This window comes from Phallusia mammillata, chromosome 6 (assembly GCF_965637545.1).
Source record: "Phallusia mammillata chromosome 6, kaPhaMamm4.hap1.1, whole genome shotgun sequence".
In the NCBI taxonomy this organism is placed as follows: domain Eukaryota; kingdom Metazoa; phylum Chordata; class Ascidiacea; order Phlebobranchia; family Ascidiidae; genus Phallusia; species Phallusia mammillata.
This window is the reverse complement of record NC_137257.1, coordinates 19,483,425-19,506,497: the sequence shown is the minus strand read 5'-3', so window position 1 is coordinate 19,506,497 and position 23,073 is coordinate 19,483,425. Positions and strand designations below refer to the sequence as shown.

Genomic DNA, 23,073 nt, shown 5'->3' with positions numbered 1-23,073 from the left:
AAACAACATATTAGTTTTTGTATACACTAGTTGTAACAAAATACTGGTTGTATACAGGTTTTTTTAAAGGTTTGGTTTGGGTGACCGCTAAGTAGTTTTAAGAGACCGCAAGTGTTTCATTTAAATACCAAAAAATAGCCATATTTGCTTAAACGAATTGCAAGTCCAAATTGTGGGAAACCGCTGGAGAAATTTGCCTTATAAAAACACTGGTTGTATATGTTGTTATAAGTTGTTAAATATGCAACATGGTGGACGAAACGCTTGTTCAGTATTTTTTACATTTACAATGTTAAGTTATTTCCACAAACCCAGTTTAATCGTACAAGTCAAAACTGTTTATTGGAAAGCCAGTAGACAGGCAAAGCAATAAATTAGTTGCGAAATACATTAGTAGCAAAGGCGTTGATAGGTTCGCAGCTGTATAGACTGCGGCCCACGAAAAAAAGGTTTCATTTGAACGGGTTAATTAATAAGAGGTTGAAGCAAACAGTAAGAGATAAATGTTGTGTTCGGCAGAATGGAGATACGAAGGCCTGTCTCTGGTTGAATCTAACGGTCAGTACATTCAAGATTAAACTGATTTGTATTACGACATATTAGGTTAAAATAGAAAGCATTAATAGGCATAAAAGTTTAGCACTTGCTTTACGCATTGTGCCGCTGTAAAAATAACAAAGTGTGACGTCATTGTGTAGTGACGTCATTATATATTTATAATTTGATTTACCAAAATAATGTGTTAAGTAGTAGTGGTATAAAATTGTTGTGCTTTGTTAACATAACTTTTAAACACGGGTATGTTTTATAGACCATTTGCCTGCTGCAACTAGAGCAGGCAAGCAGGAGGCTAAAAGAGTCTGCAAGAACATAACGCGTCTTTTACGCGACCGACAATCAAATACGCGAGGTTCTCGAATGTTCCAGAAGCGAAGGCGAAGATCAGAGAGATTTGCTATCGTCGGATACGGAACACAACCAGCAGAAGAAGAGAAAAATCAAAGTGACACTGTAATAGCTCTTTCAATATCTAACGTTATTCCAATTAATATATATTGGTAATGTGTTCGTGTCACTTGCGGCAGCATATTACATTTTATGAGAAGTTGTGGTTTTAAAGTCTGTACATTTTCTATTTAGAGTTCAAGCTCCGAAAAAGAAGACTCAGATTCAGTATTTCCATTTTCCACAGACGACGAGATTTCGGTTTACGATAAACCAGGTCCAGACAACGTACTGGAACGAGATCAAAAATTAAGTCCAGCACAACAAGTAAGCAGCTGCAGCTTTTTGATGACTCTGTTAATTAACTACACCACTGATTATATTTGAGCCAACACAGAAAAGAAAACTAGTACTTAACAGGTTCACACTGTTATTTTAGTCTGCAAAGATTTCAATTTTGTTTACTTGGTAAATAAAAAGTCATTTCTCTTGCTTTAATGGTCGGATACTTTTTATCCAAAATGCAATTATCAATAATCTTAAAGTTAAGGAAAGCACTCCAAGAACCAAGACATATAAGCCAAAGTGTTTGCGTAATCAGCTCTAAACTTTTTGATTCCTTGAGTTCACCTTTACGCCATTAACAATAAACCTATAATGAAAGGCATTTTTTAAGAAACTTTAGCATTATTCAAACATAGTAATATTCAGTGTTTTTGTTTCCATGAGTACATCTTTAACTAGGCGAAGTATTTGAAAATATTGATTTCTAGATTGTTCAAAAGCAACACAGGAATTTGGCAGCTGACGCAATGAACATGAAAGGCAAGGGTGCAAAGCTCTTTGCTCGGCGTCAAGAACGCATGGAAAAGTTTGTGGTTCAGGGAAAAAAACCTGAAACGTCCAACTCGAGTGGTGAAGTAACTTCCAGAGGTCAAACAGCATCGCCTGGCCCCATTGCTTTTGTGAATCAAGCGTACAACCCTAGAGAGCAAGAAGACCAAGGAAGTTATACCCCGGTGTCGTTCAACAACATACATTCGACAAGCGGAGGCAAAAATCATTCAACAAACGCTGGGAGTGCAACGAATGGAATTAGTGGTCTTCAGGTGCAAGCGAAGCCTACACCACAGCTATGCAAGTTTCGACCTGCTGAGAAGCAACCTTGGGTCGATGACGGCCAGAACGCATCATTCACAAGCGCTGATTGGTCCTCCGAGGATGAACAGCCTCAACGCAACATCCAGTTATCATACGAAAGCGACCAAGGTCACTCAAGGCCACGACCGCGTAATAAATTTAAAAGTGTAAAGGCCCCAACAAAGAACGTGAACAAACTGGTTCTTCAGCCTCCGATTCAGCCCCAACCAACCAACCTTTATGAAACGAAAGCCACCACAGATGCAAGTTTTTACACGAAGCCAGAAAAGTCGTGGACAAGTGTCAAGTTTCAGCCCAAAGCGAGCGGTTCATTGGTCACCAAGAAAGGTAAATATCTCAGATAAGGCACCATATGTATCACTGGTTTAATTATTTTTTTCTTGTGAGATACGCTGCGTTAAAACAAAAGTTACATGCTTTCAGTAACGTTACATGTTCGGTATTATCAACTTCTGAGAAAAACATAAAATTTGTCTGCAAACTTAATAGTCTTTTTATACGATTAATAGAAGCAAAAAGCTTATCTTTAAAATTGTTAAAAGTATGTACAACTACAATAACGCGTTTCGTGTAGCCCCATCACAGGTTTCCCATTGTATCACATAGGAATAAAACGTTCATAGTTAGTGATGTCCATACTACCCGTTTTTATATTAAAGGTAAACCATTTGATTTATTTTAGCAGACAAGGGCCCCTCAGTGGCCTATCCATGTTCCTGGGCCAGTGAGACAATTCCGACCCCAAAAAGTCCACGTCAGAGCGCAGTGGCGTCAACGTGGAGGCCTCCAACTCGAGCACAGGTGGCACAACTTACAAAAAACAACCCCATGTCACCAAAACAATCGATGACGCACGACATACGTGCTCCTTCCCCATCAGTAGCGCTCCTGCAAGAACCAATTCGACAACGCTCGCCATCTCCATACCAACGCAGCCCCCAACGACCCCAAATAATTACCCCAGTTAGCCCCAACACTACTGTACAAAGTGTGAATGGTAGTAAAATGGACCAAATACCACCTTCAACGCCACTTAGCCCAAAACAACCGATATCTGACAACATGGAAGATTCTCACACACTTGTAGTAAACTTGCTTGGAGTGCAGGATAAGCAAAATGAAGACCTTGCCCCCTCTGCTCCAGCAGCACCTCCGCCAAGCCCAAGACAAACAAGTTATTGCAATGGCAATGCGTCTTATACACCAACAAACCAGCATCCTTTGGAGAAAGCGCCAAGTTGCATGCAAACTCAAAAAGTGAATTCATTACCAACACAGGAGGTGCCAAGTACGAAGCAATCCGTAAGTTACAATAGTAGATCTTCTTATGCACCACTCAGTAAACCACCGGAAGAAGAAAAGAAACCCAAAATCGCAGCCTGTATAAAACTGCTTGACCCCACCAAGGGGATGTATCAACCGAAGATGGAACTAGTCTACAAGTCATCGCCATCTTTGGGTGCGATCTTGGATGAAGAGAGCAAAGGCAATGTGAAAGATCGACCACCATCACGCAACAGGTAAACTTAGGTAGTTTTGTATCATATAAATTTGTTTTTAATCTAGATTTGCAGAACACCACACATTCAAACCAACTCAGTTTGAGAACTTTACAATAGATTGGCATATATATCGGACCTCAATGATTTTGCAGCAGAAAATTCAGACTTATCCGTTTAAAATTGCTTAACAGAACTTGCATAGGCCAAGTAACAGCTACTGAAATATATGCCTTATTCGATTGCATATATTTTACAGTTATCACTTCGATCTTTAGTTTAAATAAAACGGCATTTTTGGGGGAATTGCGCTTTGTGTCTTATTTCACCTTGTAAATATAAGTTCCGAGTCAATGGGCTTGATTTGAAAAGAAATGTTGTATTCCGGCCAGGTTCGGGCTCAAGTTTTGAACCAATTTTCTTAGCTGGTTTATACATGTAATTGTTGAAAGTATTTCTCAACCAAATTCCTATATTTAACAGTTATACCCCACACTTCAACAAACCAGTAACAGGACCAGCTGCTGCTCCCCAAGTCAGTTACCTTCAGAACACCAACGCCGATCACCGACATAATGATCATCATCAGGCAAAACCACAAGCCTTAGGGAGCATAGCAGGAGGTAAACGGGTGTCTTGCAGTGTAAATTAACGGGAGGTGTAACATGGTGTTAAAACTGCTCAACATAAAGCTGGGTTTAAATGTATATGTATAATGTTGTTGAAATACTACAAACTATTTTCTCTCCAATGCTATTTCAGTTCAAAAAAGTTTGGTGACCTCTGACAACAGGACGTTTGTAACATGATTTATTTTTTAAGGAATGAAAGGAAAAGGAGCAAAAATGTTTGAGAAACAGCAAAAGCGAATGGATCGCTACACCAAAGAATGTAACGGCAGCAAAGATGCAAAGATCGCTCTTCCCCAGGTTACCTCGTGGAATAACCAGAAGGTGGCACCAGATAGCTCAAGTCGCAAGCAGATGAATAATGTCATGGGAGAATTCCGTAAAGTATCAGACTCCGATTCACCTGTAAGTATTTCAAGCCTTTAACTAATGCTTTAATGAATCTTCAATTCTTTTGGTGAACATAGCGAGAACACAATGGAGCTAAAACCATTACAAAGCCGAAAAAGGCTAAGCAACGTTAAACTGTTGGGAAGCGCAAAAAACTGAGAGGCACAGTTGTGGATAATTGGTTGAACGCTCTACAGCTACACCGTATTATAACGCCTTATATGACTGTGGCTCACAAGAAAGTGAGATTGACGCATTGTGGGTAAACACGAATGTTATTTAATGAATCCAAACTAACTGTAGTTCCATAAGGTGGATAGGTGGATACACTAGCGGGCAGGTCTTGTCACCAGCGACAGTAATGATACCTTATAGGTCAAACCACGTATCGTAGTCGCTCTTCTGTTTTACATTTCTTTTACAGATTTCGATTATAATTTTATTACACGACTATTAATTGTTTGTCAGTGAGTAAATTCTGTCAAAATGATTGACGTTTTCACATTATTTTTATGCCAACTTGAAATATTTGTTGTTCTTTCGCAGAGACGCCCAAGTGCAAACAGAAAAGGTAAATCAAAAGATCCATTTCATTATCAACAATTCTACGTCGCGCGAAGACCCCCATCGGCTGCCGATTTCGTAAGCACTGATGACGTTGCCTCCGACTCCAACAACTCGGCAACATCGTCTATGACGTCATCGTACGATCTGGGGTCGACATCATCGTCCGGAAGACCTACAGAGCAGGCTGTACAAGATGATGTTTTCACTGGAGGAGCGCTGTCGCCCAAAGGTCCTCCGCCCAAAGTCGCCCCTAAGCCTGACTTGAGTCGGTTTTTGAGTTCGGAGTCAAATCCAAACACAGTGGTGGCTTATGGTAAGAAAGTGCTTTGTCAGTTAATGGTTCTAGGCTTATGATGCGGTTTAAAAAAGTGAATGCGATTTGGCATAGTTTAGAGGAACGATTTGGCGTGTGTTATCAAACAAACTTGTATTATGCGCATAACTTGGTATTTAAGTGCAAAATATGGTACAAAAAGAAGTAACGAATCTTGGGTTGACTTAAACCTCAAAATCCGTTTTTTAGAAGAAGATGTAAAACAGATAGAAGAAAACAACCAGAATGATCAAGGAACTAGACATGAAATAAACGAAAACGGTCCACAAGAACAAACAAATCAGGAGTCGTCCGAAGTTTTCACATCAGGTAACCAAACCACAAAAGCAAAATCTTACGCCGTATGGGCTCCAGGAACAGTAAACAGCACACCTGACGTCACAGCTCTGCTTCCGCCTCCACCATCTTACAACGAAGTGACGTCATCAACGATTTCCGCCCCGAAGCCGACGTTCACCGCAAACCGTGTACCATGCAGTACCTTTGACCCGACAAGTCCCAACAATTCAGTAATTAATACAAACCAGGGTGTCATGCCACCCACAGTACAAAGGGTCGCCTTTTCCCCAAAGCCACGGTTTGTTTCCAGCGCGAAATCTATGAAGTGGACACCCAGTTGTGACTTATGAACTGTATAACTTTCAACCCGTTTGCATGCACTTGTTTTTTGTTAAGTCTGTTGTGAGCTCAATTCGATTTCGTTTTGTACGTATGCTGGTAGCGTTGTAATTTAGTTAAGCGTAAGTGCTAGTGATTTTGTCATATTGTGTCTTGCATTTTTGTATGATGGGTTGGTCAAGATTCCTTATATATAAGGTATCGAATGCCAGTTGGTGGCTTTATAATGGTGTGGGGGATTTTGCCTGGGAATTTTCAAAACCAGGGCAATTGAAAACGCTTAAGTCTTTGTTTCAACGAACGTGCTCCAACCAAAAACCTTTAGTTGTTTTAAAACAAAAACAAAACGGGAAATACAAAGAAAATGGCATATTGTCACATGAAACAAGAAAAGCGTTTAAAATTGGACCATTTTTATGACTTCCTTGAAGAGGTATGGGTGGTATACATTTGATTGTATTTTCCATCAGAAAATTGTGCCTGTAATTTTTAACTGTACATAGCACATTATAACGTGGTATGTTTTTGACGGCGTTCCGACAAAGTTTCCGAATACACAACATTATGCTTTTGTTTGTTTAAGGATTGTGAGCAATACAAAAAGTAGTAAATTTAAACCATGCAATCTAAGGTTTCTAGGATGTGCTGTCAGCAATTGATGAGCTTGCTGCGTATGGACAGTTCCTAGAAAGTTCTGGTTAATTAGAAAATGAATTCAAGTATGAGCACATAACAGATGGAAATAAAGAATGTAAATATTTGTCTAAATTGTTAAAATTAAAACAACAACAAGATGGTTAGAGCATTCAGAAGAGTGCTTTAGCTCTACAACACATCAGCCAGAACTCGTCTGCAAAAGAAATTAAAAGTAGGTTGAATGTAAATGGGTCGGTTGGTTCAAAATAACAACTGCACAATTTGTATCAACGTGGCATGCATAAAAAATAGTAAAAAGACAAATGACTGATTCTGTTGGCAGTTGAGACAGTTCTCTCAAATTTCGAGTCTTTTAACAATTTGCACAGTTATCGTCGGTATGCATGGCGGCTGTTGGAGGTTTAGATATTGCCCATCCACGACAATTTCTAAAAAGACAAATCGTTGACATATGTCATTGCTAATGGCGAAGCTAATGTTGTAATAGGACCAGCGTTTTGGTTTGGCTTCATATCTTCCACATTTGCATTGAAATTTATCTTTCTTTGTCCAGAAGTGGTGCCTAAATCCTGAACCATAGTTGTCTGTATGTTTTTTCCCCATTTTCCCCATTTGGTAAACTTAGCTCGCAGTTAACATAATGTTTACCGTCAGGGTTACAATAATGTATGGCCAAGTTACAATTCTGCAAGTAGCATTGCTTCCATAGGCATGAATTCCTACGAGGAGATGGCGTTTAATTAAATCTCGGCGGCTTTCCGAGTGATCCAAGCCTTGCAGCTGACCCGAGATGACGAGAGACGATAAACAGGGATCCTCAAGGGAGATGGGTTGAGCGCGACGATGGGGGAGCAGCCGGTCTGCATTCGCGGCAGGCCGTTACCTGACGTAGTGCTGCATAACAGACAGGCCCTACTCATCTCTTAAAGCAGCAAGCTTCAGGGGCCAGCCGCGTGTCCAGGGAGTAAAACAACAAAAAAATGGTTGTGAATAAATTCGGTTATAAAAATTTGAAGCCATGGAGGCCAGTGGCACCGCCAACAACTGCTAAACGCCAGAAAACCCAGTTTGTAGCGAAAGGTGTGCCTCCTGTATCGCCGAAGCCGAACGGCAGCGTGTACGTTTACGTGTACGACAGCCCAGGAAGTCAGCCAGGAACTTACCACACCGTCTCCCATAGCGGAAGAATTCCACCCAACGCGAAGTACGTGCTTGCCCCTCCGAGTAACGGGCCACAAGGAGTTGAGTATCCGCGGTCAAACGAGTGCTTGCCGCCAGAAGACGGACGAGTTACACCCGAGGTTCGGTTAAAGGAAAGAGCAAAGAAAGCTGGCCGGGGTTACAAGCTTTTGGCAGACGTGGTAAGCATAAATGATATGTGTATGTACAGTTTTATTACATTACGTACATCACGGTAGTGTGATTACTTTGCTGTAGCAAAGTATAACAGGTGTGTGTGTGTGTGTACACTTGGTTGTAACCTTTAATTTTTAAGGAAACTCTAATAACAGCTGTGTGTACGAAGCAAAGGTCTGAAATTGGGGCGAACCTACGATCAAGAAACCCGGCCCAAGCCCTAGATTTGTTACAATAAAGTTAGAATAAGGTCCGAAAGTTGGACATACCAAGATGAAATTACAAAGTAGCCTAGTTTAAAGCTTGGCGCGAATCAAGTCCGTTCTTTTTAAACTGAAACCCGAACCCAAATCCCGACACGACAACTCCCCTCCCCCCAAAAAAGTTTACAATTTCAAAAACATTTGAAATAAATACAACAACGGCCTTCTGAATCTTACAGAATCCTCGCAACCTCAGAAGTTCTTCGAAAGGAGGAAAGATGTTTATCAAGCAAAAGAATAGGATGGAACAGTTCACAAGTATGCCAAGCGACGGAAAACAAGAACAGGGTGAAGAGCCGCCGCCAGCTCCTCTGCCCAACAGAGACAGCCCTTGGAACAGATCAAAGCAGTCGTCTTCATCAGTAAAGTATATGCCATCGCAGATGATGAAAAGCGCAGTGAATAAGGCAATGAAGAGCCAGCATGGACTAGTTTTAAGTCCACACAGCGAAGTACCGCCCGAATGGCGAGCAAGAGTGGAGTCTGACTACTTTCTTCCCGATGATACATCTATGGCTGGCACACGCCGTTGGAATGTGGCTGATTCGTACTTCCGGGCACAGCAGCGTGCTGGTTTGGCTCCACGAGAACCGACCTACTATCACAACGTCGACAACAATTGGGAGGAGTACCAAGACGAGCCGCAGCAATTTAACGGCACCGCTAGACGGGCACTGATGGTAAACGGCCTCCCAGTGGCAAAAATCAAGTTTGATGCACGACAGCACCGAGTTGCCCCACATCGAAAGCAAGGAGACTTAGCAGGTCGTGGTGTATTCTTTCCGCCTCAAAACTGCGAGTTGGATTTTAATGCACGGGCTGTGGGTTGGAGTAAAGCGTATGCAGACCAGTATTGAAAAACGAGTATTTGAGTTTAGTTTTGAAGATTAGGACGTTGCTGATAGTGTTATTAAACCTTGGCCGAAAACGGGTTTGCAATGTTATGAATTCTATATGCGTTGGATTTGGCTTGCTTGTTTTTGTGTCTAATGATTTGTAAACAACCGATATGTTAAAAATTGTACAATAAATTGACTTCTACGGTGAAATGAGTGTGGTTTATCCAGTCAAATGAGGTAGAAGCTCCGCAACTTAGGGCAATATGTAAACTTAAAACTTAAGGCAATATGCAAACTTAAGGCAATATGTTGTCATAAAACAAGGAATTGAAAAAAAGTAAAAAATGTTTAGCGTGTCTGGACGCACTGTCCGAAAGACTGTCTAAACATGGATGCTTGCAAAAGACCCCAAACTCACAATCAATCAAAAAATTTTTTAACAAATGCCTTTCAGCGTTTTTGCCCCAAACGACTTTTTAAGTCTCAAATACAATGCTTGCCAAAGTATTTAAAAATGTTGTAATGACTTACACTTGAATGTAAAAACTGAAGAGAGCAGTTTAGGGGCATTGAAAAAGTTTAGGGATATTGAAAAAGCCCGTAGCATTTTGCAAAATAAGATGGGGTGCGCTGATCAAAAAATCTAAGGAAAAACAAAAAAACAAAATAAACAACCGAGCGATGTCATAAAATTTTATTACCAGGACTACGATAAATTTAAACTGGTTTCTCTCATGGAATTAATATTGACTCATTAAGAAAAGAAACGAAAAGAACAAAACGAAACAGTACACGATCAAAAATATAATCAGAAAGTCAACGACAATAAGACACGAGGGAATAAGATTGGGTCGTCCCTTCCAGACGTCTGTTGCGTCAAACTCGTCGTTACATCTTGGTAATAAGCTGGCACAAACGCTCTTGGACACAATAACACTTGATCAAGGTGCGAGACACAGCTTTTCTTGGGCAGTAGATGAAATCGATTTTGGCTGACAGGAGATAAATGATGAAAAGGTAGTAGCAGTATTCTAAAGACAACATCTTTATCAGTTTAACAACGAAATTCTAGTTATTTGAAGGTAATTCAGTATTCAATAGGTCTTTATAATGTTGGGCAGCATTTTTTTCGAAAAAGCCGAATTGTTTGAAAAATCTATGGATTTTTACCATACAAAGATAATGTAGTCAATGGCTGTGTAGAAATTTAAAAAGTCGACAATTGTAAGACTTTAGTGTTTGTTTGAAGGCAAAATTGTGTTTGGTTGGTTGGCAAGTGGGATAACATTGATCTGAAATGTCATGGTAAATATCTTGCAATGGTAAATGAACTAACACTCCACATCGTGAAGTAAATAAATTACAAAACAACAATAAGCGACAATCTTGGGACATGGCTGGTTGTCTGTGATTGTGCGCAAATATCAATTAAATGGGAAATGCAAAAACTCGGGTGGGAATAAGGATTATTACCACGCCATCATGACACAGCTATTTTCGTTCTCGAAAAAATAATCTTTGATGCAAAAACAACAACAACAAACGGACTCGGTCTAAAAGCAGCAGCAGCAGCTCGTTGCTAAGAAACGAGCAAAAGATAAAAACTGACTCCCGGCTAAAACGCACGGTAATGCAAAGAAAAAATCCACAAAGTAAACAAGGTAGCGTAAAGTATGGAACTACGGGGGGCGCATTGAACCAGATGCACGATGACGTCACGCGTGCTTACGACGTCACACCTGAGACACTTGTTCCTGGTTTTCGTGAGGGTCTGCAAAATACAAAAAAAAATCATAGAAAAGTGATGCGTTTTTTTCTTTTCTTTTATAATATTACTAGGGAACTTTGTACACAGAAGTCGCTTCATTAGAAACAAAACTAGAAGAGTGGCTTTCTGATATACTTCCATTTTATATATTCTATACGATATTTACCAATTTACTATACACATCATTTGATCTACACATATGATTGTTTTTGTAAACAAAAACTAATGGGTCCCCACACGCATGTTTGTGCGGATTTACGGTAAACAAATGTTGCGGTGATTTTTACATTCTTAAGGACAGATTTTTAGAAAGCATTAACCCAACAATAAAAAAAATTGTTCGTATTCTTTTTGCACTATTATTGTCATATAATTACAAAAACTTTAAAAAAGAACAAAAAAAATAATTTCAATTGATTCTCTTGCTTTGACCCAGATATTGTGGTCCAAGGTCAGGTTTCAAACACATTTTTTTCTAGAAAGCTGTAACAGTTGTGTTACAGACACTTTAAATTAAAAAGCAATTTGCTACAAGTGTATACATAACAAATTGTTTTTCATTTAACTTTGTTTCGCAAAACGAGTACCATTGACCTGTAGTAACCTCTCAGGGTGCACACTCCAAACGACTGTTTGACCTTTTGACACCGTTTTCAATAGCACGCCGTCATTCGTGTTCAACAATACTGTTAAGCCTAATTTATACATGCCTTGAGTATTGACTCCTAAATTGATTGTTAAAAAAACGCTACGTTATGAAGAAAGTTCTGAGCTGTGTTTGTAATACCGACTAGTTGACCTTAAGTAACCCGTGATCATGCGGCGGCCAACCTGACAGCGAGCATTTAAAAAAACATTTATTTGGCAAAACTCAAGTTAATTTTTTCATCTTAACTTTTATTAACAAAGTTTTTCTTGACATATACAAAACCGAAGCACGGTTATTAGGCTTAAATCACGTCATAGGTGTAAAACCTTCGCCAAAACTAAAAATGTGAGTGATAACTTAATAAAACGACATAGCATTGCTGTGCAAAACAGCTGATTTCTAATCACTGAAACGATGTCTCGTAAAACGTCTGTCCGACGTCAAGCTGAGCCCTCCCGCTATCGTAAACCAGTGAGTTACTCTCTTGGTACTTCTGCCTACAGTGTCTTTCTTGACCAAACAAGCGTTAGACACATTTACGTTTCGGGGGCCTGTGGGTGAATCTCTGGGTTATACGGGGTCAAAATTCACATGGACCATCTTTAGACCAATATCTGTAATGTGTGTAAAATTGAAAAAGTTTGAACCATTCTTTCTTGACCAAAACGTGGGAACAATAGCCGCGCTAAAAATTTCACGTTTTGGGGTGCTGTGGGTGAACCGAGGGATCAAACGGGGTCAAAATTCACATGGACCATCTTTAGACCAATACCTATTATGTGTGTAAATTTGAAAAAGTTTGAACCATTCTTTCTTGACCAAAACGTGGGAACAAATCCGCGCTAAAAATTTCACGTTTTGGGGGGCTGTGGGTGAACCGAGGGATCAAACGGGGTCAAAATTCACATGGACCATCTTTAGACCAATATCTGTAATGTGTGTAAATTTGAAAAAGTTTGAACCATTCTTTCTTGACCAAAACGGGGGAACAAATCTGCGTTAGAAAGAAAAAAAGAAAAAAAAAATATAGACAAAAACAATATGTGTCCCCTTCAGGGAAGGGGACCCATAACTACCAAAAATTGCATATGGTGCGTTATAAAAAGGTCTGCAATAAAGGCCATCGCCAAATACGAACATTGCTATTTTATTGGTAATGGGTAAGAAGAAAAATGTTGAAGAATTTTGCAAACTTACCTATAGTAAACGAACGATATGACTTGGGTAGTGGCGAAGGGAACATATTTTTCTGTTTAATTTGTTTCACAGCTTCAGTATAAGATGGCAGAGACCGGCGTTCGTTGCTGCTCGCTTTATGATCTGGACCTGCAAACAAAACAAGGTTGACAAATACTCATACATAGCGACGTATATTAGCCTAATTCGTTATTTAATTCTTAAACCATTGCACATTACCTGTTGAAAACGACAAACGATTATGATGGACAACATTTCCGTTAGCCAATTGTCCGCTAGGTGGCAGACTGATACGCGTGGTCTGCTGGCTGATGACGTCATCAAACGACACGTGACCGTCGGTGGATGAGGGTGACATTGGGGGTGAGCTGTGGGGCGAACTTGACCCACTTCCCAGACGCAGCTGTCTACTCCTCCCTATACTGGACGTTCGCTGAGGAGGAGCAGGGGGTGGGAGGCGCGAGGAGGATTTTTTCACGCTTCCGGGAGAGTGGGAGGAGTTTGGAGCGACGCCCGATGACGTAGTAAGGTGGTGTTTGCTGTTGGGGACCATAGATTTGGTGGAAAGTGGTGTAGCTGGTAAGCTCGTACTGCTGCCCCAAGCTGTAAGGTTACATATGTTAAGTTAAATCTGAATTTTTTGCAATTGTGCAAGCTATACAAGCTACTTTAGTGCCCGCGTAAATTACAATCCTACGCAAGTCATCCAGTGAGCCAAATATGCCACTCAAGTCACTTTGTAAGTTACATGCGCCATTCAAGTCGTTGTTATAGTTGTATAAGCTAATTAAGCCAGTATGCTAGTTATTGTGCCACTCAATAAATTCTAAAAAGTTATGTAAGTCACTCAAGTCATTCCGTGACCTATTTACTCCACCGAAGCCATTGGGAAGGTAAATATGCCACTCAATTCATTCTCCGTATTAATAATGCCACTCAAGTCAGCGGACAAGATAAATACACCACTCATTTCATTCTATGTTTAAAAATGCCTCTAAAGTCATTTCGTAGTGTATATTGGCCACTCAAGCTATTCTATCAGTTATACAATCACCCCAAGTAATCCTGTAGTCCAGGGTAAGAACGCCAACTATACGTTTCCTAGTTCAAAGAAGCTTTAATTGCAATTTACCTTTCATCGTTTGTTGAAGTTTGTCTCCGTCTAAATCCGTCTCACTCCAATCCTGACTCGTTTTCCTGCGAGCATCAAACTCACGTGACACACTACCGGAGACGTGATTGGTCGGCTGTGCGTTGTAGATGTCAAATGAACTTGACTTAACTGGTCTGTGGTGCGTTCCAGGTGTTCCAGTGTACGACTGTTCTGTAAAATGCCCAGTGGGGCTTCTATTATACGCGTAATGTCCCATTGTAGGCATAGTAGCATTGAGGCGGTCGTTCAAGGCCTGTGGCAGAAAGGGTATGTTGTTTGTAGACTTGGAAAGCTGCTCATTCTGACCAGGATACTGCCAATTGAAGCTTTGGTCGTTGGCGAAGCGGCGTGCTGGACCATTTGGCGTAGTATTGGGGCTTTCCCGTGCTTGTATATGAACCTGGGCGCGTCCAGTTGGGGTTGAGTGCAAGTGGTTGTTTTGTGAGGCCATGAATACATTGTCGCTGACTGGCGAGTAAGGTGACATGTTCTCCAGTGAGTTTTGCTGCACAATACCCTTTGGCGAGGAGGTCCTGTTTGGGAGGGGGAGGCGCATACTAGGCCTTACCGCTGAAGCTGTAAATTCTTGACCTGCTACGCTTTCCCAGCTGGGAGCGTTATGCAGAGAAGGGTCTGATTTACTTAAACTCAAGCGTCTGACGTCAACCAAATTTGTGGGCGTGTCTGGGGGCGGGGACTGCTTACGACGCTGCTTATTGAAAGCTGGGCGTTGCTGCTGAAGCTCAAAAAGCAGTTGTTCTTCCAATATGGCGTCGGGACTTTTGTGGCGCTGCTCAGGGCGCGGGGAGTATTGCTGCACGGTCTGGGTGTAGTTGTAAGCGTAGTTGGTCGTACGAAACTGGCGACGGGCAGCAGCGTGTCTCTCGCATATCAGGTAGTCGTGAATCCCCTTCAACGCGCCGAAGGGCTTCTGTCCGCCGGGCGGCACATGGCCAGGATGGTAGACGCTCATGTCGCCGACGAGCTTAGGACCATCACACGCCGTGATGCCCCCGCCGCTCGCCAAATAGGGATCTTTGTTGTCTGGTCGCGGGGGATCCCCTTGACCCCTAAATCCAGATAAAAAAGTTTGCTCGACTTTGTCTGGATCGCCCTCTCGCGACGAATCATGCTGGTGGGATGTGACCGCCGGAGGGCGCTGGCGGTCTGTGCTTGTGCTAGCCGAGGATTCATTCTGTTGTTGCGACTGTTGAATTTCGTTTTTTCTGATACGGTTTGGTTGGTGATGGTGGTGGTGCTGGTGATACTGGTGCGAATGGTAACCGCGTGCAAATATGTCGGCGTCGTCGGTGGAGTTGGTGAATATGGTTGAGTCGGCCGATAATGAACCGGCACTCACAACACCGCTGTCGATGCTAGGTGTGCGCGGGATTTGAGGATGGTTGGGAAGAATTAGAGAAGCCTGAATTTAAAGGAATATTGATGTAGGTATAGCCACAAACATGAACAAAGCATACTCAAGAACCTAATTTTGCTAAAAATGTTCATCAAAAATTCCACTCACTATCACAATAAAAACCTTGGAATTCAAAGGAAAAAATAATCGTTTAAATTACTTTACACGGGCACACAAGGAAAGAATTGTTTCATATTTTAAAGACGTGTAAGCTAGATGTTTGAACGTTTCAGTTTAATTAACATTAGTAACCTTGCATCATTTTGTGCCAATTTAAAGAAATCTATACAATTATTTTTTGATTCCAAAGGGGAAAAAACAATTCTGCTTGACCAGTAAAAAATGTAGGGTTGTATTTGCTGTCATCATGTTACGAACTCTTAGTTAAAACCATTAGTTTTCATTTGTTGTTGATAATTACTAACCTGACTTCCGGCGCCTGGAGCATTCAGCGAAGGAGTTGAAGTAGAGGTTGATATGTGAGCCAACCTGCGATCAGACATGGCAGAAATCATTGAGCCACCGAATGATCCACTCCTGGCATTGCGATTCTGTTTTATCACTGGACGTTCGTGATGGTGTCGGCCACCTGTTGATCAATGTTTCAATTTTAGTCGTTTTTTTAGTGGAATTTGCATGTTCACTACTACTGTACTTACAAAAAAAATGTTTACAGGATTTGTATGTTCACTACTGCTTTGTTTCAAAAACTTGATACAGGATGTTTAAAGGAAATGTGTATCTTTGTAGTGAGTTCCTTAAAGGAAAGTGTGATTGATCAAATACAATCTACATATAAATCGTAGTACGAATGAAGACGGTCTATCAAGCATTCCCATATGGCAAGGCACTGATCTAGCCTGCGATGGAATTCAAACCGACGACGGAAGTCTTTCCGGGACTCCGGTCAAACTACATGTAACTTAGTTATCATTTAGGCCAGACAAAAAGTTAACTCAACTGCTTCAAACCAGGGACTTTGTAGTATATAAACGAAGATCCAAAGCACAGCAAAATGTACCTTCCCCTTGTAGAACGCTCAACATTAGCCACCTAACCAAACTTACCAGCAGATTTCACAGTATCAGCGGACGAACTTGAACTCGATCTCTGCGGGTTCTTCTGTTGGCCATGTAAAAGTCGCGGTGAGGCCGAGGCGGTGCTGGATAGCGATCCGACGGAGCCGGTCCAGGGCACAGGCGAGCCCGAACGGGGACTGTTACCGCCACCTAGCGACGAGGTGGACGAAAGAGTCGGGTTTGAGGAAGAGATTGTACCAAGGCTGGAAGTACTAGCTATGCTGGAACGAGAGCTCGACGGTGCGCTATTGTTGGCTCCGGTTACAGGGAAGAACCTCTTATTGGTTGCAGGGGCACTGTGAATGGCTGGAGGGGATGGTTCGGCTGCTGTAGCTGAAAATATCATTTTAAATTAGAAACATTTGATTATTCCGTGTATATTTTACATGCTCTCAAGCAGTGGTTCCCAACCGGGGAGGAATTTTGAAACTTGAGCGGCCACAATTTTAAATCATCTTGGCATGGTTTAGCGAACATTTTAAACTGGTAAGGGAGGAATTTGTTGAAAAAGGTTGAGAACCACTGCTGTAAAGTTTATTCCAAGTTTAGCTTTACCAATACGAAACGTTTGTTTGGGCACAAGGTACAAGATTATGTGATGTAAGATACGTGCGCGTGCTTAGGGGATAAATGACACGATAGCCAACCTGGTAAAGTCCATTACGTGCTAGATGCATCACACACAACCTCAATGTTGTTATTTTTTTAAAACTAGGTAGTTCCCCAAGAAACTTCCCGGTAAAAGTCCTAAGTTAAGTTTGTGTAGCATTAACATTTCTCGTTCACTAGGCGGTAAATTAAATAAAGTTGCAAGGTAAAGAGAGTGTGGTTTTGTCTTTAAGAATTTGGTTTCGTCGTTTTTGCACAACCATTATTCTCTCGAATGTACACAACAAACAAAAACTATCACGTAAAATGACGTCATGCAAGCGTGCAGCAACAAACCTGACGGCAAGCTTAGTCGATTGTTGTTCCTGTTTACATTTTCGAGACCTACTGTGTGGTTTCCCTGTGCTCCCTGCCACAAAAAAAGCAAAGCAATATTATTGCCAACCCACAAAACACAATATCAAGTCATACACTGAACAGCACACATCTTTAGGTACTGTAGTACTAAAAAGATAAACTTTCCTAAGTTTTTTTTTACCCCTCGGAGAAAAACTGTCTTGTGTGACGTCATACCTGTGTAAAGTCACCGAAAGGTCAGAGCTTATGACGTAATAAAGTTAAGGCCCTTTTGCGCTGTTACAAACCAGGAAGTTGTTGTTTTTCGAAAAGTTTTCAACGCGTGCGTGGCAACGGGTAAATACGTTGCAGGAAATTTTTTTTGCAAGCAAATTTTTATTTTTAGCAGCACGCCTATTTAGAAACCACTTCAAGATATTACTATTATGTCAAATTCTGTTTAAATAAGGGGCTGATGATGTTTGCACCATCATAAATGAAACGCATATCTTTTTTATGAACAAATCAAAAACAGTGATCTACGGTTGTTTTTTGTTTGTGAAAGTCTGCTTATATTAAATAAGGCTTGGTTTTAGGTAAAAACTGTATGTGCAATTGCGTACGTTTACTGGTAGGTAAGGGAAATTTAGAATAGCTAATCCTGAACAACTCAAATCCAATATAAGCGAGATAATAGCATGGGTTATAGTGAACTTGTTTCAACTGTTCTAGAATAGGGTATTTTTTTCAATTTGCCATAACTATTTTGACGTTTTTGGTTTAATGAGCAATCTGTGCACAAAACTATATAAATCCACACAGGTTGTATGTAGCGAGAAAAACCCCAACACAAATTTTTACCCAAATCACATTGCAAACATCATTCTACATCGAGTTAAATAGTACATTGTAGAAGTAAAAGGCATTGCCTAACAAAACAACTCCGGAATACTTGGTATTAAGCATCGTCGTTTGGATGCTAGATACTCTTGGATAAATATAATACTCGTATTTACCTTAACATCATCATGTTTTGGCGATAGGTAAGGTGAACCAGTGGGTGATAGCTCGTGACTGCTGGACGATTCTGATCTCCTGTACTCACGTGACTTTCGCCCGTCTCCTTCTTCTGATAACGCCATCAGTTTCTTTAATGCCTGAGGTGACTGTGCTCCTGTCGTGGTGAAAATATGTGTCAGAATACAGTAAACGTAATTAATACGACAAAATTAATCCTAGTACGTTCATATTAACTTATGACAAAATAGCATCAACTCTTTTTTTAATTCTATCGAAGCCGCCTAAAGTACAGATGTAATGTAAAAACATGGCAACTTGAAAACGCCATTTTTATGTTAGAAACGAAAAAATACAGATTTTATGCTACCACAATCCAAATTACGTTCCTTGAAAATTGTAACCAGGTTCCAAGTTAAATGCTGATTTGGCATAGAATATGTCATCTTGGGTCGGTCATAAACAGTACTTTCTAAATTTATTACTTTGACGGCAAGGCACAAAAACGGTTACACGACAGAATCCAATAGAAGAAAACTTAATGGGAAAGATACATTGACCGAATTTTTAGGACTACATGTCACCTGCCATCGACCAAAAAAGTAAACAAAACAAGGAAGCCTCGAAATGGTGTAACTACAGATTAGAAAAGTTGAAGTAATAGTTTACTCTAGGACACAGAAAAAGTATAGAATTAGAAAGTGTTTCATAACAGATAAAGTGTAATTGGGAGTGCGTGATTGACATGCTATGGTGGAATACAGAACATCTTACTGCCAAGAATTCAACAACTGGCATAACAGTAAATTTGCACCAATTATGTACTTTCATCCTTTCTACTTCGCCAAGACTGCAAAGCTTCGCGAATCTTGTCTCCAGAGCGCGCAGTGGCGATGGGTTCGACCTCAAGTGATCCGGATTGTTTACTACAAACTGTCGTCACACTGACGTCATCGCTTGACAAGGTGACGTAGCAAGAGACGGAGAGGCGGCGAGGTGCAAGGACCACGCATTCCTTGTCTGGTGGTAATGCATTTCCATTTACCGCAAACTCGGGGTCTGTGACGCGCAAATGGTGATTGTGACGTAATAAATGGTTTGCGGAGAGCGGTTCCAGACACGCGACGTCATTATGTTGTTGAGGAATCGTTTTGCTTTCGATGAGGTTGTTGTTTATTTCGTTCGATCTTTCTGGGCATGTAAACTCGTAAGGCAAGGAGCTACATCGTACGTGACTTGTCTTGTGTGGCACGGACAAAAATTCACTGCAGGATGATACGGGTTCAGTGCAATCCACAGGAAGTTTTCGACGTCCTCCGACATGGAGTCGCTTCTCGTTGAGATGACAAATTAGTTCCGGTGCGCTAATCACTAGAGGCGCTGTCGGGGTCGAACGAGTTGTAAAATTTCGTGTTAGTGATTTTGACCGTGCCCGTATTGTGCTTAGGAAAGACTTAGATCGCTGTGGAGTTTTGCGACCGTCATGTTCGGTCTGGGCGCCGCCTGTGATTGGCTCGTCGCTTTCGCATGCATGAGTGACGCTTGTTGAACCGTAACGACGACGGTTTTTGCTTCGGCGAGGTGGCGTTGGAGGTTTTAGATCGTTGCAGAGCAAAGGAGAAGGAGGTGATTGACTGGGAGGAAAAGCGGGAGGGGAGGGAGGAGGAGTGACAACTGTGCAAGAGGGAGGAGAAAGAAAGAGAAAAAGAAATTATATAAGAGCATGCAAGACAAGCAAGTAAGTAGAAATGTGCATGTGCAGTTCGATAAAACATAAATTTAAACAAAGTTTGTTGAAATATGAGACAATCCGTCGCCGAAAAGAATCACCCATCCTTTTTTCTATACACCACCGCATACAAAACCCAAGTAACCCCCTGTACTAAATCTAAGTTACCTTGCCATTCGCATTTGCTCTTATGGGACGAACCTTCAAGCGAAAAAAGGTGGTATTCCCTTACAGTTTGTTCACAAGAATTTCACAAAAAATCATGAACTAATGCTATATAACTTTATCAATTTAAAAAACATCTACATTAGGAAGATAACTTACCAAATTTGGGCAAAGAAGACACTGGGATCTTCTTTTTCGTCGGATGCAAAGCGATCACAGGAACAGAAGCAAGATGAGGTTCGGAGTTGTTCCTAGAGGGAAGAGTCCCGCTTCCGGAGCTGCTTGATCCGCTCCTGGGAGCCATAGGAAGAGTCTTGGAGGAACGGGATGGGGAATCGGTTGCTTGGCGACGGTTCTGCTGCACTCCTATGTAAAAGGATGATTGTATTGATGAAAAGAAATAGTTTGGGGTTTTACTCCTAAAAAGTCTATTTGTGTTTTGATAAATATACATGCTTTTCGCAGGATCTTTCCCCCTCTAATAGTAGGTTAATCACGATGTCAAACACAGTCAAATCATTTCAGTCAGTGATAATAAAGAAACAAACGCATCTGACTCAAAATCCGTAAACACTAAGTTGTCAAAAATTTAGATATATTTTTCGCCTGTACAGGCATTGTCAGTATCTGAAAACTGCAAACAACGAACGTTAAATAGAGGAGAACAGATGTCAAAGCAAACAAAATAAACAAGATAGTAAAACAGTAGTGGGAATAAAACCTGAAACCTCATATTAGCTAGCTTGATTCACACAGCGTACAGAACGATTGCATGAAACCACCGATGACATGCAATAACAAGATTTGTTACATGGGATCCAGGATTTAAAATATTGTGAAATTGTAAGTTTCTCAATACCTCTAAAAGAATTAAATATTTTTCAAACGGGTGCTATTGCAAAGAATGGAAACCACTGTATTTAAATCTTGCCCATGGTCTATTTGTTTGCCACTATATAAAACCCTTTAAAAATGTACATAATGAAATATGTTCGAAACAGTGTGTAGCTTACATATCATTTATTGGCTTTATGCTTTTATAGGACATGTTTGGTATGAAACAAAGACACTGCATTTTTAAACAATATGTTTCACAATGCAACATCTTAATCATCATTCACACCATGCTTTTATTTACGAATGCCTTGTTTCCAAACGGAAATTGTTTAAATCTGATTAATAAATCAAATTGTACGACTTTGATCTATTTTCGTCGCTGTAATACTAATTCCCCTTGGGTGGGGTTTTAATAAAACGAAGTCTACTTTAGGGATTTTACTGTCTCGAAAATTAAATCCTAACACACGAATACTGTCAAAAGCAAACTTCACAAGTTGAAAAAAAATCAACGTGCTTCATTTTGGCCTTGAAATTATTTGACCTCACGTGTTTGCGAAATAGAAAAATTGGTTACTGCATTGAAAGGTCGACGTTAAATAGGCTGAAATATTAACTGAAATACTTTGCATGTATGCAATAGTTCACTTTGTACATACTTGACATACTATTTGTACGAAAGTAAACCTCGGTAAAACCGGGTCTTCGCCTAATTCGGACAAAACTTGGGGTACAAATGATTTGTAATGTGGTAAGACAACTAATCGATGCCGGTTAATCCATATCTTAGCCCAGTAGTTCTCAAACTGTGCGTCGCGACGCCCTGGTGCGTCGGTTCAATCTTCCAAGGGCGTAGCAGAATAATTCCGTCTCGTGTATTTTTGTTGTTGTATCAATAAACACAACTTTAATAATAAGTTTCCTCATTAACTTTTATTTGCTGGTGCGTCGCAAGATTAGAAAACTGTTCCAGAGGCGTCGCAACAAAAAAAGTTTGAGAACCACTGTCTTAGCCTAATCCGGACAAATTTGTTGGTCCAAATTGGTCCGGATTAAACGAGGTTTACTTGTACGTTTTAAAAACTTACTGAGCGGTGGTTCGACGGCTTTCGACATTTCCATCAGTTTGTCTTCGTCGTTAATAATTTCCATTTGTTGCATATATTGCTTTACACGTCGAACGTTCATCTGGTCTTCGTACATACGTTTCGCGTTGTTAAACGATGACCTTCGACCTCGCCGGGTCAAGGTCATGTACATCGATGACGTACCCTTGTCTAACTCCTTTTGGTGGGTCCTGGTGTCAAATTTAATGAATAAAACGTCAGTTTTTGGAGAAATTTATCCGTTTTGTGGTAACAAATCTAACTTGGCTATACTTCGTATATGGGAGCATTTTAAGCATTTAGGGACTTTTGAGAAAAAAATACATGGTTACAGTAAAAAATGCTTAAATGTTTGATTGTTACTTCAAGTAAATTTCAGTAAAATTTAAGTTTTTTTGTAAGTTGTTAGGATTAGACAAAAAAGCATTAATTTAAATTCTTTTTTTGAATTAGGCCACACAACTTTTTTCGCTTAACACAACAAACAAAAAAACGTCTTTTTAACTCCATATGCCATTTCTAAAATTATTTCAAACCAAATTAACTTGCTATAAAAAGTAGTCAAGTGTGTAAAATTACAATACCAAGTACAATATGTGCCAAAGGATAGACATAAAACTACTTTACATTTGAAACAAGCTGTGCTAAACACGGCATACTTCCTTGTGTATGAACCAAGTTTTTACAAAAAAGCATTCAAACTGGTCACATGGTAGTGATACGTAATGCAGCGATTGTTTTTGGTTTCCAATG

General features: G+C 40.5%; 3 protein-coding genes across 7 annotated transcripts in view; 2 read left to right on the top strand and 1 right to left on the bottom strand.

The window, feature by feature from the left end:
* The first annotated feature begins 465 nt into the window (after positions 1 to 465).
* Positions 466 to 6,716, top strand: LOC145233448 (uncharacterized). 2 transcript variants are annotated; one of them, XM_080098175.1, is made up of 9 exons: positions 466 to 558; positions 812 to 1,011; positions 1,141 to 1,272; positions 1,719 to 2,433; positions 2,792 to 3,626; positions 4,089 to 4,228; positions 4,428 to 4,639; positions 5,171 to 5,504; positions 5,715 to 6,716. In XM_080098175.1, exons 1-9 carry the CDS (start codon positions 504 to 506, stop codon positions 6,152 to 6,154), a joined length of 3,063 nt encoding a protein of 1,020 aa, XP_079954301.1. In that variant the 5' UTR covers positions 466 to 503; the 3' UTR covers positions 6,155 to 6,716. The 2 variants fall into 2 exon arrangements, with proteins under 2 accessions (XP_079954301.1, XP_079954300.1); XM_080098174.1 differs by having other exon boundaries at positions 2,789 to 3,626.
* A 1,064-nt stretch (positions 6,717 to 7,780) lies between these two features.
* LOC145234455 (uncharacterized) lies at positions 7,781 to 9,435 on the top strand. Its single transcript, XM_080099185.1, has 2 exons — positions 7,781 to 8,161; positions 8,599 to 9,435. The coding sequence occupies exons 1-2, from the start codon at positions 7,781 to 7,783 to the stop codon at positions 9,274 to 9,276; spliced, it is 1,059 nt and encodes a 352-aa protein (XP_079955311.1). The 3' UTR covers positions 9,277 to 9,435.
* Positions 9,436 to 9,937: 502 nt separating this feature from the next.
* Positions 9,938 to 23,073, bottom strand: part of LOC145234801 (rap guanine nucleotide exchange factor 6-like) — a 49,302-nt gene continuing 36,166 nt past the window's right edge. For all 4 annotated transcript variants that reach the window (XM_080099539.1, XM_080099541.1, XM_080099540.1 and 1 more), the window contains 10 exons: positions 22,303 to 22,511; positions 20,537 to 20,743; positions 18,483 to 18,640; positions 17,467 to 17,539; positions 16,510 to 16,854; positions 15,868 to 16,031; positions 14,005 to 15,448; positions 13,092 to 13,475; positions 12,873 to 13,001; positions 9,938 to 11,029 (listed from right to left, as the gene is read on the bottom strand). In XM_080099539.1, coding sequence (XP_079955665.1) covers positions 10,992 to 11,029; positions 12,873 to 13,001; positions 13,092 to 13,475; positions 14,005 to 15,448; positions 15,868 to 16,031; positions 16,510 to 16,854; positions 17,467 to 17,539; positions 18,483 to 18,640; positions 20,537 to 20,743; positions 22,303 to 22,511 — 3,151 coding nt within the window. In that variant the 3' untranslated portion in view covers positions 9,938 to 10,991. The remainder of the gene's footprint in view (positions 11,030 to 12,872; positions 13,002 to 13,091; positions 13,476 to 14,004; positions 15,449 to 15,867; positions 16,032 to 16,509; positions 16,855 to 17,466; positions 17,540 to 18,482; positions 18,641 to 20,536; positions 20,744 to 22,302; positions 22,512 to 23,073) is intronic.

Coding starts and splice junctions, on each gene's coding strand:
- LOC145234455 (XM_080099185.1), top strand. CDS start 7,781: ATGGTTGTGAATAAATTCGGTTATAAAAATTTGAAGCCATGGAGGCCA. Junction 8,162..8,598: donor ACAAGCTTTTGGCAGACGTG/GTAAGCATAAAT, acceptor TGAATCTTACAG/AATCCTCGCAACCTCAGAAG.
- LOC145233448 (XM_080098174.1), top strand. CDS start 504: ATGTTGTGTTCGGCAGAATGGAGATACGAAGGCCTGTCTCTGGTTGAA. Junction 1,012..1,140: donor AGAAAAATCAAAGTGACACT/GTAATAGCTCTT, acceptor TTTTCTATTTAG/AGTTCAAGCTCCGAAAAAGA. Junction 4,229..4,427: donor CTTAGGGAGCATAGCAGGAG/GTAAACGGGTGT, acceptor TTATTTTTTAAG/GAATGAAAGGAAAAGGAGCA.